This window comes from Prinia subflava, assembly GCF_021018805.1.
Source record: "Prinia subflava isolate CZ2003 ecotype Zambia chromosome W unlocalized genomic scaffold, Cam_Psub_1.2 scaffold_22_NEW, whole genome shotgun sequence".
NCBI lineage: Eukaryota > Metazoa > Chordata > Aves > Passeriformes > Cisticolidae > Prinia > Prinia subflava.
The window spans coordinates 7,532,741-7,549,387 of NW_026960606.1; the positions used below are offsets into that span (position 1 = coordinate 7,532,741).

Below are 16,647 nucleotides of genomic sequence, written 5' to 3' on the forward strand. Positions count from 1 at the left end.
TGACATTATAACTTCAAAAAGAGACATACCAATATGCCCACAAAACAACTGAAACCAAAATATTATTAGAATAAAGTTGTTTTCACTTTGTATGATCGTCCCCCCCCTGTACGGGCCACCAAAAATGTTTGTCCTGGTTTAGGACAAAATTAGGGGAAAATCTCCACAACTCCCTCCCCCACCACCCGGTTCGGGAGGAATTTCCTCAGAGGAAAAGTGGAAAAAACTTGTTTATTGAGAAACAACGAAAAAACACTCCCCAACACAAGGAAAACAGTCCGAGATGACAACAAATGTTTTCACCAGTCCAAGAGAGGGTGAGCAGTCTCTGCTGGGGAGGGTGCCAAAGCTTCTCTCAGGTGCAGACTCCGGGGGGTGTTCCCTTGACGTTCACGAATCAGGGCCCGAAGCAGGTCCGATGTCTTCAGGGAAGGGAGGAAGGAAAGAAGGGGAAACACAAAAGCAGAAAAATGGCAAAAAGCAAGCAAAAAAGCAGAGAGCAAAGCCAGCAAAGCAGCCTAAAGCTAGCAGCAAGCAAGCCAAAAGCCAGCAGCCGGGGGAGGGGCTCAGCTATAGACAAAACAAACTGAGAACATGGGAACAGAAACACACGATTTGGGATACAAAGCATGAAAATGTCCTGTCACCCCAGGACAGGGACCTATCCCGAGAAGAGAAAGTGTGCCTCTGTCTTTTGCCTTCGGTCCTTTGTCCAGTTATCCCCTCTGAGGCTGTTGGGGGTTAGATTTGGTTTTTTTTTTTCTTCTCACAGAATTTTTTCCCATAAGTTTCTAAGAAGCCTTGATGACTACTTAGTCAGAACAAAAAGGGGTACTTGAGAGATATGGCAGCACGAGGCTACACCTATTGTTTCTGAGTTCCTGGGAGAGTCCCTCAGAGGGGAGAGATGATGAGCTTTGGGAAAGGTAAAAAGACAGATCTGGGGGAGGGGGAGGCACTCTTGCTCTCAGCGCCGAGGAGGACAGTCAGGCTGCCCTCTGCCTCTGCCTCGTCCTGGGAAATCTACAGTCATCTGCTGTGTACCCAGGAATCCTGAGCTCGCTTTCTCCAGCCTCTCCCTTCACCGCCGCTGCTTCTTCGGAGCTTGGAGGTTCCACTGCTACTCTGTAGCCCTGCACTGCCCAGCCCTGCCGGGACACCCCTGCTGCTCCAGCTGCCAGCGCAGAGCTCCTCATCTCTTCCACCGGTCCAGGACTTTCCTCCCTTCCAGCTCAGCCTCTCAGAGCCCTGCAGGGGCACCAAGATCAAACTGCTCTGGGCTTTTGTAAAAGAAAGCCCTCAAGGTTCTTGGTTTTGTTTATTATTGATGCTGTAGTTGTTGTTTGTTTGTCGTTTTGTCATATATACTAGTAAAGAACTGTTATTCCTACCCCCATACCTCTTCCTGAAAGCTCCTTTAAATTTTTTTTTTTTAATCGGAATAATTTGGAGGGAGGGGATTTGAATTCTCCATCTCTAGGGAGGTCCTGCCCCTTCCTAGTAGATATCTGTCTTTCAAACCAAGACAGAGGCCTACAGCTAGCCCAGGTTGGACTTCGGGGGCGAGGAAACTGGACAGTTGGATGCGAAAATAAATTAATTTTGAGAGAAGCCTGAAGAGATGCTCATTCTCAATGTCTTTGAGGATCACCTGCTCAGCTCTGGACAACCCCCCCCGCCACATAGACCGAGTACGTGACCAAATTAATTTGCTCTGGGAACTTCTCAAAAGCTCTCACTACTGCGGCCAGTTCAGCTACCTGGGGCGATCCCTCCACAAACTCTACATCAGCTTCCCAATGCTGAGTTTGGGGATTTCTCCAAGTCATCACCGACTTGTGGGATGCTCCGGACTCATCAGTGAACATTGTGAGAGCTTTGAGTGGCCTAAAACTCCTTTTCTCACAAGGAATGAGGTGGAACTCTTCATTAAACAATTTGTGAGATGGGGCGTGGACTGATATTTGTCCACTGTTGCTGTCCAGTGACATCAGGAGGTTGGCATTGCCCTGAAGCAGGCACTCGAACATCTCTTTGATCAGCCTCTCGGGAGCGTTCTTTCCCTCCCCAGAAAGCTTGACCGGGAGGTGAATACACGCAAAGTCACAACCAGCCAGCTCACGCAGTCTCAACCTGGCCTTCTGGATCAGCTGAGCTATCATCTCTTGTGGCCTTGTGACAGTCTTGGATCATTGGCGGGAGAGGAAGACCCACTCTATTATTAAGAGTGAATGTCTCTGCCCTTCGATCCATTGGAATATCAGACCATGCAAGTGTGGCAACATTCCTAGAACAATGAAATTGAAAGGCAGCTCGGGCTGATAATGGTGAGCCTGTCTCTCAGCCAAAGCCTTTTGTGCTTTTTCTATTGCGGTTTTTGCCTCTGGGGTCAGTTCTCTGGGAGAGATCAGTTCTCTCTCCCCCCTCAATAAACTCAATAACTTGTTGAGGGGATCTAGGTCCTCATTGGTGAGACCTAGCCAGGGCCTGACCCAGTTCAAAGACTCACACAGGGAATGGAGATCTGGTAGGGTTTTGGGTTCACTTCTGTTTTCCAATTTTTGCAGAACAATGGTCCGCGCGGTGATCTCCAGGCCCAGGTACTTCCCAGGTGGCACCCTTTGAACTTTCTCTTCCTGCAGTTGAAATCCAGCGGAGATTAAAACTTTAACCACTAGGTCAAGTGTGTGTTGGAGTATAGTGTCATCGGGAGCACACACAAGCACATCATCCATGTAGTGGAGGATGATAGCTTCTTTTCTTTTGGCACATACCGGGGACAGCAATAAAGCCACTTACCACTGGCAGATCATGGGGCTGCACTTTAGGCCTTGCGGCAATACCTTCCAGAGGTAACACTTCATTGGGGCTTCTCGATTAATGGTAGGAACCGAGAAGGCAAACCGTGGGGCATCCTCTGGGTGTAGTGGAATTTGGAAGAAACAGCCTTTGACATCTAGGACAGCCAATTGCCAATTTTGAGGGAGCATTGTTGGGGAAGGCATCCCTGGTTGGAGTGACCCCATGTCCTCAATTACTTTGTTTATGTCTCAGAGATCGTGGAGGAGCCTCCACTAATCTTTCCCTGGCTTCTTTATTACAAAGACCGGGGAATTCCAAGGACTGGTTGTCTCTTCTATGTGGCCTTTGGCTAATTGTTCTTCTATGATCTCTTTGAGCACCTTAAGCTTTTCCTTACATAGTGGCCACTGATTTACCCAGACTGGGGTGTCATCCAGCCACATTAACTCTTGGGTAGGGCGCTCCACAGTGGCCACTTCTAAAAATCCTGGGGGATTTTAGGGATAACTAATTTGACCTCCCACTGGGACATGGTATCTCTCCCCCACAAGGGAGCCTTATAGTCGATGACAAATGGACGAACACTGGCCAATTTTCCATCCGGCCCCTCAACTTGCACAATGTTTTTTGATATTTTTGCTAATTGAAGCCCTCCTATACCTTGAAGTCTGCCAGCCATGGGTTGCAAGTCCCGGTGTGAAGGCCTCATCTTTTCCGGTATAATCGTGACGTCCAATCCCATGTCTAAAAGGCCCTCCACGTGGAGATGGTCTGTCCCACGTGTCAGGTTACGCCTCATAATGGGTTTGTCCTCTCCAACCACTTCTACCCAATAGACGTCAGGTGTTTTGTCATTTACTGGGACCTCCTCTGGAGTGGGAATGGCCTGGGCGATGATTTGCCCCTTGGCCAGGTAGAAGGGTGGCTGAGGGCAACGTGCCAAAAGAATGAGTTTGGGCCCAATTCCCTTAATGGTCATGGGAACAATCTCAATCTCCATGGGTTTGTGTGCTGTGTCCCCAATAACAAAATACTCACTGTCCAGTCCTGTGTTATCTACTGTCAAGTCTTGTGATTTCTCTGGCAATTCTACTTCAATTACTGTCCAGTGGGTAGATCCGAAAAGAAAGGCATCTTTAGTTACAAGCTTAAAATGCCTGCAAGGTGGAAAGCCTTGTTAGATAAACATTTGCCAATTTTTTCTTTTTGTTTCCCCGCACCCAGCTTCCCTTTCTCTTTTTCTGTTAAGAGAGAGTCTTTTTCTACAGTAGGACCTGCTGTATTTGTGTCATGGCACGGCATGGGTTTGCGCTCGAGTCTTAGTTTTTTCAATTGTCGGTTGTTTCATCTTTCTGAGTCTTCTTCTTCTGCTGCTGGTTTTGGGGACAGTCTCTGGTGAAATGTCCAGGCTTTCTGCACAGGTAGCAGATGATGTGTCGAGGCTGTCTTGGTGAAGTCTGTTGCTTCTCTACTTCTGGTGTTGCAGAGGCTACCATCTTTGTATTGTTCGGTACGGGCTTTTCTTCTGCTGTGCTGAACAGCTCTGCTTTCCTGGCACATGCTTTTATTATTTGTGTCAGAGTGGGAGGAGGTTCAATGGGAAGTCCTAGAATTACTCTGCAGCAGGCTTCGTTGGCATTCCTCTGAGCCATCTCTTTAAGTAGTTCTACTTGTGCCACTGGGTCTTGTCCTTCTATTTGTGCTCTTAATCGGTCAATGAACTGCAAGAAACTTTCTGAATCATATTGTTTAATATTGACATAGCTACCTGGTGATACAACTGTTGGTATTTGGTTAAAAGCTTTTCCTGCAACTTTACAGATTTTCTCTAGAATGAATTTGGATAATGCTTGAGTTTGGTCTTCTGGATTAGCCCATTGTTTTTCACCGCACAGATGCTCATAGGTTATGTCTGTCCCTTCTAAATTTTTAGCACCATGTGTGGTATTTTTAAGTTCTTCTAGAAGATCTTTCGAAGTCTTTTTCCAGGTGTCTTCTCAGAGGTCAAACTCTAAGAGAGTTAAAAGGCACCTGAATATATCTTTGAGGTCTGTGGGGACTAGCTCAAAGGAGGACAGAGTAGCTTGTATCATGCTTCTAAATATTTCACTATTTCGGCCAAATTCTTTTTGGTTTTTACATAATTCTTTTTTATTTTGGTAAGAGAAAGATTGGTAAGTTCTGGTTGCATTATCTCTACCAGTATATTGTACAGGAGCAGCTAAGAATACTCTTTCACTTGCTTGGCTTTGATTATCAGGGCTTTCCCACTCGGTCCTGTTTCTATGGGGACTGGCAGTGAGCTTGTTTTCTTCCTCCCCCTTCCTCTTTCCACCCCCTGGCCCTGGGAACCCCGGCAATCCCGGCCCCAGCAGCCCCGGGAATGCTGGCCCTGGGTCCGGCTCCGCCCCCGGCACCCCCGGGAATCCCAGTCCCAAGTCCGGCTCTGCCTTCGGCAGCCCCGGAAATCTCGGCAACCCTGGCCCTTGTACTACCCAGACCCCCAGCCCTGCAGGGGCTGGGTGGGTAGGCATGGGAACTGGGTGGGGGGGTGTGGGAGCCAGGTGGGGGGTGTAGGAACTGGGTGTTGGAAGGGGGGGTGTGGGACCTGGGAAGTGGGAGGGGGGTGGACTGTCTGGAGGGGCGGGGTATCCATGGGAACTGAGATTGCAAAATCGGGAGGTGGGGTTGCAGGATGATGTCATGTAGGGCGGGAACATGGGGGAGGGGGCGGGGGCATCTGGGGGAGGAAGAGATTGTAGGACCAGAAGGGGTTGGGAGAGGGGGCATGTGGGTGAAAGGGATTCTGGGAAGAAGAGGGGTAAGATGGAGGGCTGGCCATGTGCTTTCGGCCATATTGGATCTCTGCTACATGCCCGGGCATGTCTTGGGACCATGCCACGTGGTTTGGCTCGGCGATGGGGTTAAGGGGTTTTGTTTTCAGAGCTAGCAAAAAAAGTACTAGGTACAGAAGCCGGGAAAGAGGGGTATAGGGAAAATTCTCTGTCAGCCTGTGCACAGCTTTCAGAGCCAGGATTCTGAAAAAGAGGCGGAGGACCAGGGGGACTGTGGCTTTCAGGCCAGGCTCCCTTGCATTTTCTGGGTTGTCCTGTGCATCTCTCTCAGCTCAGGGGCAGAGGGAATGGGAGAAGGAGTAGGGGAAATGGTGGGAGGGGGGTTTTGTGGTGGCTGATCCTCCATCTCTCTCTTCTTTCCGAATTAAAAGGAACACTGGGAGAAATTTAGATGCTATTTTATCTTCTAGTTCCACTCTGTTTGTTAATAACTCTCCAACTTTTCCCAGGCAGAGATAGAACTTAAATGCCTCTTTGCTGTGCAGTGAGTTTAGCCCCCATATTTGATGTTAAAATGCAGACTGCACAGTTTTATATCTACCCCTTTTTGCAGCTAAACACAAACCAAAACCGAAAGCAGAAACAGCCGGACTAATGAAAGGGCTCAGTTTCTCCTCCCCTCAACAGTGAGGCAAGACGGAGAAATTCACGTGAAGAGAAGCCCGCGGCTTTTAAAAATGCTGCTGGCAGCCACACAGACGTTGCAGCAGCGCGTAGCTGCCGGAGCCGGGAAAGATGCAAAAACTCCAGATAAAAGCACCTGCCCACGTTTGCCCGAACCCCTCCTGCCACGCCTGGAAGCTGCTGCTCTCCCCTGTGAACCTGAACTTCTCCCCACCCATGTGGGGGCTGGGCCGCCCTCTTCTGCAGCCGGAGTTTTGTGCTCCGCCACCCCATGCACTCGGGGGTCACTTCGGGGTTTCCCAGAAAGGTGCACTTACCCCCTCCTGGGACTTCGGCTGGTCAGGATTGCTGTAGAAGGGTTCTTCATCCGAAACCGATCCATCCAGGGGGTTTGTGACGGGTTGCTGGTTCCGTCCCTCACCAGATTTTCCGTGCAAAAGACAGTAATCCTGGCTCAGGTAGTTGGCTGTCCCAAAAGCTTGTAAAATCCACAGGTGGAAATCCAGCTATGGCGTAAGGTCTCAACCTCGCAGGGAGGCCTCACATTTGGGCGTCAACTCTGTCCAGTTTCCTCGCCCCCGAAGTCCAACCCGGGCTAGCTGTAGTCCTCAGAGGGGATAACTGGACAAAGGACCGAAGGCAAAAGACAGAGACGCACTTTCTCTTCTCGGGATAGGTCCCACAGTTTATTATACAGAACCTTCTTATCTAGGTCCGGAGAAGGGAAAGAGGAAGTTCTTCTCGGGCAGGGTAACTTTATGCCCTTGGGAGAGAGGGAAGGGGGCGGGGGCTAAGACCCTTAACCAGTGGGGATTTGACCCAGGGGGAGGGGGCACAGGGAAGATCAGGTTAAAGGGAACACACAGATCCATGGGAAGGCACAACACATATTTAAACCACCCAGTGCAATATATATCAAAAATGAGCTAACCTACTTAGTGCAATACAACAGTTGCTAAAAAGGAATGACCTGGCTTCACCAGGTCTCCCTGGAGAGATTCGTGATTTTGGAATGTTGGATGAAGTAACTGGGGTGGAAGGGCTGGATTTGCAGCAGACACTGTGGAATCGTGCACTGAGTACCTGTTCCATGAAGCAAACCATGGCTTCAGGATCAAACTCTGCTGGAGGTCTGCATGCTCTCCCATCTACCCTCATTCTCGCTCTTCCCAGAGAAGAGATGGAAGGGAAATACTGGAGAGAAGTTGCTCAAACCACTAAAGAAGCCTGAAAAAGTTCAGCGGTAAGAACATCCCCAATGTCATCTGCTGAGGAGCTGGTGACGGTTGCAGGGTGTCCATGGAATTGTCCTTGGGACAAGCTAAAGGCCCTGGAGTTCCCATCTTGGTCCTCATAAGTCACTACCCCTGGATCCCCCAGTGTCCCCAGTGCCTGACAGCACTTGGACTCCATTTACACCTCCCAAACCATGACATGGCAGAGGGATCTTACAATAAGCATATTTTTTAATTAGCATTCAGAAAGCCAGTGAAAACATCTTTATATTGTTGGCTTCACAGCAGGCTGAGGAGTGGGAGACCACGGGAGTGGAGAGTTACCAGTGTTGGTTGGCCTAGGACAAGTAGCAGGGGCAAGGGGAACCTTGGAAAACCTGCTCTTTCAGCTGTCACAAGTTATTCTCTGCACTGCCAGAGACACCAATGTACTTTGTTTTATTAGACCAGGCTGATGTTGAATCCTTAAATACAGCTTTGTCACCTTTCTCTTTTATTAAAGTGAAAATTCAACTTACATTCATGGAATTTGTTTGCATGCTTTACCTGATTTTTATTAAATTTCACAGAGTTCTTTTCTGTAACAAACTCTCTTTTCAGTGCCAATGTGTTGCCAACCAGCTGGACACCTGGCTTCCCAAAAGCTCACATTCATGTTTGCTAACCTTGGCAAGTCAAGATCAAAATGAAATTATGATAAAAATCCATGTGGATTTCTAACTTGGAGTTTGAGGTTCAAGACAAAGGTGAAAAATCCTGAAGAGACTGGAGTGCTCTGTAGGTGGACAGATTGGGAAAAGGAGTTTATTTCTTTGGAAGTTGCTGAGGTTGTTTTGAATAATAGTCTGTGATGAAGGTGTGTGACCTGGTGATTCCCTTCACACTGGTGTGGCTGCCTAAATGTTCAGTAATTTTAGCACTTTGCAAATTACTTCCCGTGTTAAAGAAAATGTAAGAGTTCATATCTTGTTCTAATCATGAAAACTGATGCTGAACGTGTAATACTTCCCAAAAAAATAATCGGCATAATCCTTTGATGAACATATCTGGTATTAATTTGTCTCAGTAGCATTATGTTCTTACAGCTGTTTGAATACTCAGTGTAGGTAAATTCCCACGTATGACAGGCATGGGAAGTGAGCAGAACTTGTTGCCTGTGCAGGTGGGATATGCAGAGGCAGATCCTCCTGGATTAATGGGATGGCTCTGGAATCTGTGGTTTTCTAGGGGAGCTCCAAAACATCTACCAGTTGGTTTATTCAACACAGGGTACTGCTTTGGATATTCAGAATCAGCACTTAAGAACTGCCGATAGCAAACTGATTTCCATCTGCACTTTACAGGTGACATAATATCAGAGAGCTTTCAACCTGCCAGAGACAGAATATTGCCAGATGTCCTTCAGACTGGTGTGAAATTGGTGGAAAATGGTATAGAACTGTCTGTTGACTGAGGATTTGGTACATCTAAGACACAAAAAGCTTTAATAAATATCACGTGTTTATTTGAAGGTTTAGATGTTGGAATGTAAACTGCAGTTATGACTCAGTTCATAACTCTGTGGCTGGAGGATCCTGTAATCTGTATATTTAAATCACTTTCTAATGGTCTCTGCAGGGATCCTCTGAGCTCTGCTTTACTGGATTCAAGGCAGAGGCTACCAAGGAATCTTAACAGGACTTTGATTGGCAGGTGTAGTTCATGAGTGATTAAAATCTGTCGCAAGAGCAGGATGTCTTATGGAATGAAGCTTGAGATATCCCAAACTGGGCCTCAGATTTGGGCCTGCAAGGCCTCAGATTTGGGCCCATATAGTAGTAGATAAACCTGTGGCGCAGTTAGAATTTCAATTACGGTGTGTGCATACTTTAGCTAGGACAGTTAGGATGGAAATACGGTCGCTGCCTTAAACTGAAATAGTTTACATACTTGTTCACGCTGAATGACAATAGAAGTGCACCTGCAACTGTAAACTATTCTGCACTGTATAAAACCAGCCATTTTGAGAATAAAGAGGAGAACGTATGTTATTAACCACATTGGTCGGACCTGCGTTTTGCTCCGTCTCCAACCCCAAATAGAGTCCCTCTTTTCAGTGGTGCCCTGGAACTGGGACTTCTTTTTTGCCTTTTATTTTTGCTTCAATGCAGATTTTATTCTGATTTTATTACGCTTCAATGCGGATTTTATTCTGATTTTTTAACTTTTCGTTTAAATATGGATCTCGCTTGGATGCGGTGAAAGTCTCTGCCGCTTGGGTTGTCTTGTGTATAAGATTCGGACTGAATATTAGAACGAACGGGACACAAGCAGCACTGAGCTTACAGAGCTGGGATTGGAGAGCATAGTTCGTCTGCTTCACCCGAAGGGGAACAGCGACACGCGGTGGAAGAAAGAGGTAAGCAGCTGACGTGAGTGAGACAAAGGATTTTAAAAACATGGAGAAGGATTTTCGCGCAGCAGTGCAACTCTTAGCAACAATTGCCTCAAAAAGGGTCAAAAAGATAAAAGAAACTGATATAGAACAGTTAACCCTATGGGCTCAGAACAAAGGAAAGTTAAACCAGCCATCGCTTCTCTTTAGCGAAGCAGAATGGAAGGAAATAGGTGAATTATTATGGGACTCTGTTATTTCGCAAGGGAAAGAAGCGAAAATTTGTTTAGAGTTAAGTGTGATTTGGAAAAAAGTGATAAATACCTTACAAACGTTCGCTGTAGAATGCAGAGCTGCCCAAGCCGCCATTTTGGCTTTAGAAAAAGCAACTCCCCTTCCCTCTCATCCGGGAGTGTCCCTCTCCGAGCCAAAAGAGCTGAAAAAACCATCTAAAGTAGCAAGGTTTTTCGGTATAAATTCCACGCATCCCGTCAGAGGCAATGCAGCTCCGCTTTGCTCTTCCCTACGTGAAGTTGTAGATACAGCGAATAATCACGTGAACCGAGCGCAGGAAGTGCTTTCACCAACGCCCGGGGAGAATGAGAGCGAACAGGAAACATCTCGGCCACCAGGCTCAGGGGGCATGGTGAAAGATGAGGAGGCAGGTGGGGCTGAAGGCGGAGCGGGGCGGGCACAAGTGACACAGCAAGGAGGCAGAGTTCGGGGCAGTGCCGAGAGCGGGGCGGTGTCAGCCTTCTCCCCACTGGAAAAGGAGCTGACATCATTGGCACATGTGACCAAAACAAACATGGCTGCGCCCATGCCAGCTTCTGAGAACTCAGACCCGGCTCTATCTGAAGCCCCTGCATCCCCGCAGCCTGCATCAGCAAAACCCATCACCCATCCACAGGCATCCCAGTGCCCCCTGCCAGAATCCGTCTCTGAGGGAGAGATTTCTGAGCCTGATGTTCGTTGCACACCTCGACCACCAGAAAAGATGCAGAGGTCGGATGAATTACAACAAATAACAGCTAAACTCGCTGAGCTTTCTAATCGCTAGAGCCAATTAGAGCAACGAACAATTGAAGCATCCAGGATTTCTCCACAAAAAACACGATTTGTCAGCTTTCTCATCTCTGCAATCTAAGCAGGCATTACCGCCTGCTGCCCAGCAGATGGCACTGCCTGCCACCCAAACAGACCCAATTCAGAAGCGCTGGTCCGCAATTAGGAAACACGCTATTTTAGATGGGGGCTTCATGGCTGCAAATTCAATCGCCTGTCCAGTTCTAATTGAGCAAAACACCGCAAAATGGCAACCACACGAGTGGAAAGTATTACAATCTGCCAAACAAACTGTAATTAACCACGGAATCAAAGCTGAAGCAGCTAAAAATATCATACAGTTTATTTTTACAGCCGATCTTCTCTGTCCCGCAGATTGTTCAAGTATTGCAACCTTGCTGCTAACTCCTTCGCAATTTCTTATTTTTGAAAGAGAATGGAGAAGTCTTGCAACTGAAGAAGCCAACAAACACCAAACACTGAGACCCATTTTATTGTATACAACCAGATATGCTAACTGGACATGGCGCTTACGCGACTACCAATGTGCCACTAACTTTTCCAATTGAAATCCATCAGCTGTCTCAGGCATTGGCCCACAAAGCTTTGCTACTAGTGCCAGATAAGAACAAGCCTGCATCATATGCTAATATTAAACAAGGGGCAATCGAGCCGTACAGCCATTTTATCGATCGTCTATCTGCAGCTTTGAAAGATGCCCCAGATTTACCTGCAGAAGTGCAAGAACATCTATTTCGTTCCCTTACCTTTGAGACTGCCAACTCACATACCAGGACTGTTTTAGCTTCCCTTCCCCAAGGCTGTGGAGTCAATGAGATGCTAGTAAAAGTTGCCAGAGCTGAACAAGACAACAAGACAGCAGCATTCACGGCAGCCATGCAAGATGCTATAGAGCAACAGGGACACATCATTGCAACTGCGTTGACAGGAGGCAACATCGACCATCCCAGTAACAACAGAGAAGCCTGCAGTCATGATACATCACCAGGCAGTGAAGAAGAAGAAGAAGAAGAAGAAGAAGAAGAAGAAGAAGAAGAAGAAGAAGAAGAAGAAGAAGAAGAGACTGCAGACGATTTTGGGACTTTAGAACCTGTGTATGAATGAATGGCAAGGACTGAATACTGTGCTTTTATCTTTTTGCTTTTAATGGCTGGGATCATGGGGTTTTTCTGGGTGAATCAAGTTGTGCTTTGCTTGTATGCATAGTGAGCCATGGCACAGAGCCAGTTTGGATAGCTCTAAAGAAAAAGAGGGAACTTGTAGCAAGAGCAGGATGTTATGGAATGAAGGTTGAGCTATCCCAAACTGGGCCTCAGATTTGGGCCTGCAAGGCCTCAGATTTGGGCCCATGTAGTAGTAGATAAACCTGTGGCGCAGTTAGAAATTCACTTAAGGTGTGTGCATACTTTAGCTAAGACAGTTAGGATGGAAATACGGTCGCTGCCTTAAACTGAAATAGTTTACATACTTGTTCACGCTGAATGCCAATAGAAATGCACCTGTAACTGTAAACTATTCTGCACTGTATAAAACCAGCCATTTTGAGAATAAAGAGGAGAACGTATGTTATTAACCACATTGGTCGGACCTGTGTTTTGCTCCGTCTCCAACCCCAAATAGAGTCCCTCTTTTCAAAAATCCACTGCAAAAATGAGTTATTAAAACAGAGCATAATCTCTCCTGAATTTAGCTGGGCCAAACCTGTCATGCAATGCTCAAGGGTTTATCTGAAGTTCAAGTGATTTAATCAAAACCCTCCGCCCTGTCTTTATCTAAATTACAGATGACAAATGGAACAATGAAAGTATTTTAACAAGGAAGTGACCTTGGATATAGAAATCCACATAATTAAAAAACGTGTCAAGGACCTGACACAGGTCTTCCTTTGCACGTCATCAGGTCTGGCTTTAAAAATTTATCTTGCTGTTGGAAGAGTCTTCACTGCAACTGATGAACTGTTTGGAGAGCGTGATGTGATAAGCCTGTGTATGGAAACACTGGAGCTTTGGGATTACTTCAGCTGGATCTGGAAAGATGGAAGTTTCAGAACTCTTTCTGATGAGGTCATTTGTGGGAACTGAGCTCCACTAAATAAAACAGGAGCACTGGTACTGAAAGAGGAGTAGACAGGAGTGGAAGCTGGATCCTGCCAATCATGCAGGAGGAAAAAGAATCACAAAATAACTCTTCCATGTTCTTTAAAAATGATGTAAATCAGTCAGTGGCCTCATCATTGTGTATCCACACAGAAGATCTGAAGGCAGTTCTCAACATGAGAAAGTAGATTATTATGAACTTTAGTGATTTGTTAATGGACTAATAATTGTCTCCTCTCTTGCTTGCTATAATTTTTTTTAAGGACTAGATTATTCAGAGCAAGTCTCCTTTGCCCAGCTCTGACTGTGACTGAATAAATGTTCTGGGGGAGGCAGAACTTGGGCAAACCTGACTTGTAATGCATCTTATGCTGAATTTAGTAATGCACTGGATTGAGAGGGTTAATAAGAATTGAGAACAGAGGTAAAAAATATGATTGAAAAATCATCTATTTTATCTGTTAATTCAAAGAAACAGTAATTTTTACAAACTGGTAATTACTGATTTTTCTATTGCCTGTTGACATAGAGAGGAAAGTAAACTCTGAAGTCAAAGCTCTGGCCTACAAGCATTTTACTCCAAATTCTAGATATCAATCTCTTTGTACAAGCCTGTTGAACTCTTAACGTTTATTACCATTACATAGTATAATCGTCTTGGAGAATAAAGCGAAAGCAGTTGGATGTCTGCTTATGCTTTCGAGCCCTTAATAATTTTATTTGCTTTATATTAGAAGCAGCTCTTGTGCAAAGATTAGGTAGATCACCCCTCTCCTCCTTTCCATTCAGAATTTTCAAAAATGCTTGGCTACAAAAGATTCCCACATCCCCTTTATTTTCCTGCTGGATGATGGCAGGTGTCTTGTCCTTTGGTTAATTCTGTATTATTGTGATGCGTGTACTGCATTAAAATAACTTGTGACTGGTGACGTTTTTGCTTCCCAAGGCACCAAGTTGGATGCAGGTTGTTCCTGGCTGGCACTTGTGTTGTCTCAGCTGGTGGCCTCCTGTCTGGGACAAAAAAAGGCCCTGTCTTGGAAATCTGTGATGATGGGGCTCTTCTTTTCTGATATCTACCCAGAGGATTACATTCTTTGCCTGCATAGATTGTATAAAAAGAGCATCAAGCTCCAGTTTGCCGTTAGGATGCTGTTGTGCGTTTGGTAATATTGATAATATTGGCAATAATGTTTGCCTTTCCCAAGCCAGGGCATGAATTTTCACACTTAACAAATCAGTGTCTCGTTTATTGTGTTCATCAAAGTGTTGTCCTGTCCAGGCCACCTCCTGTGTCCTCACAGTGAAACTCAGGGAGTTCCAGTGCTGGGAACTGACCTGAGGAGTTGCTGCTGGCCCATGAGGAGCCTGGGCCTCATCCTGGTTGAGTTCCTGAGCACTGCTTTGGACAAAGCCAAGGAGCAGGAGCACATCCCAAGGTCCAGAAGCCAGCATTGGTTATATCCCAGGAAAACAACCCTTACATGTTCTTAAAAATCCAGATTTCCAGCCTTCAGGGGGTGTCAAATTCTGTCTTGGTTTGGAAAGACAGATATTTGTCAGGGAAAACTGGAGTTTCCCTTGGAATGGAGAATGTAAAAAACCCCTTCCTCCAAATTATTACAATTTTGCAATTAGGAGCTTTCAGGCAAAAATATGGTACTAGGAATAACAGTTGTTTACTATGAATATTAAAAAATACAAATGCAGTAGTACAAAAAAACAAACAAGCAAACAAACAAAAGTCCTAGAAAACTCTGACAGAGTCAGAGATATGACCTGACACCCTGTTTTCAGGGTGTTGGAAGCAGTCCAAATAAGTCTTCCTGGAGTAACAGATGTTGTTCTGTGAAGTAGAGATGATCCTGTAGAAAAAAAGGATCCAGTGCTGGCTAGATAGGTCCAGTCTCCCTCCGAGAATTCTGGCTAAATTGGTATTTGGGATGGCTGGTTTTATGCTGGTGGAAAGGCTTTGGCTCCTCCCACTGGGAAGAGCATCTCACAATGGAATGAGGTAATGTTATCAGTCATGTGGGAGGCCTTAAATGTCCCATTCACAGGTGATGTCCCGAGGAGGAGGATGGGTGGAGGTAGAGATAAGAAGGCACTGCCTTATCTGGTGTTATCAGTTGTCCCATTAACAGAAGGCATCTGCCCTCTGTTTATAAGAGATAAAGAACAATATCTCCCAACCGGTTTCAACAGATGAAAATAGAATACACATTTTTGGTTACATTTTTCAACCGAAGACACACAGCAGCAGAACCTTTCTCAGCCTGGGACATGGATGTCCCTCCTCTGTTAAACTGGAGCATTTGTTAAACTGGGTGGGCAGCACCAGGGCTACCCAAAGCCCTTCCTTTGGGGTTTTCCCCCAAATTGGTCTTTGGTCCTTGATCCTTGTGACTTTGCAGCTGGAAGTGCCAGTCCTTACACAGCAGAACGACTGGCTCTTGTGGAGTGCAGGAATTGCTGAAGTTGGAGACAGTGGAAACTTTACTCATGTCAAACAGTCACCTTGATTTTATACCAGATTGCCTCTATTTTTTTGTTCTTAGGGATGGGAAACAGACTTGCCGATATTGGAGCTGCTGATGTTTCTCTGTTTCATCTAATGCCTTTAATTCATTTATATTTTTAAGGGAGAAACTTTTTCTTTCAAACTAGAGCATCATGGACTTAGCAATATCATGGAATATTTATTTATGAAAAGCAGTCACTGTTCCAAATGTCCATTTCACCTGTTCAGCTTGAGTCTGTCACAACACTGATTGCAAGAGGCTATTTTGGAAAGTCAGGGAGAGTGCTGGTAAAAGATTCTGTAGAGAAAACATGTCAATCCTCAGCATTATCACAAGCACAAATGAGAGCCTGTGCATACTGCAATTGTTACAGTTTCCATTCCAGCTTTCATAGTATCTCCTTTTCCTTTCAGATGAATCTGCGTTCTGTATTTACTGTAGAGCAACAAAGGATATTACAGCGTTACTATGAAAATGGAATGACAAATCAAAGTAAAAATTGCTTTCAGCTCATTTTACAGTGTGCACAAGAAACTAAACTGGATTTCAGTGTGGTCAGGGTAAGTACTGGGGCCTTCCAAATTTGTTAAGCATACACATTCATTGCTTTACACAAAATATAGAGAGGTATGGAGTCTCTAACTTTATCCTTGTCTTAAATCAGACTTCAGTGTGTGTGTCTGACATTTACCCAGTGAGCCTATTTAGAGTTTGTTTTCACTGAAATATCTTCACATGACTGTTGAATTTAGCAGGGACCTGGATTCCACAAGGAGTCATTTTTGTTCTTTATCTTTTGTTGGGATTTTTAAAATTATTATTCATAAAATTATACATTGGTTTGCCCTATAGAAACTTTGTATAATGTATTGTATCAAAGCAAGGTCACGTTATCAAGAAACTATTTTTAAGCTAAATAAGTTTCTATAAATTAGTATATTTAGGGGAAACAATTATGAAACTATTTATTTTGATGCACTGTCATACTTGTATTCCACATCACAATCATAAATATTATGGTCCCTTGCGTTTATTTACAGTGAGGACATTCTTTTC

General features: G+C 45.4%; 1 protein-coding gene across 1 annotated transcript in view; it reads left to right on the forward strand.

Moving 5' to 3' along the window:
- LOC134564882 (highly divergent homeobox-like) overlaps positions 1 to 16,647 on the forward strand; it is a 61,871-nt gene that overhangs the window by 9,536 nt on the left and 35,688 nt on the right. The window contains exon 2 of the mRNA XM_063424164.1: positions 16,005 to 16,151. Within this exon, the coding sequence (XP_063280234.1) occupies positions 16,005 to 16,151 (147 nt within the window). The remainder of the gene's footprint in view (positions 1 to 16,004; positions 16,152 to 16,647) is intronic.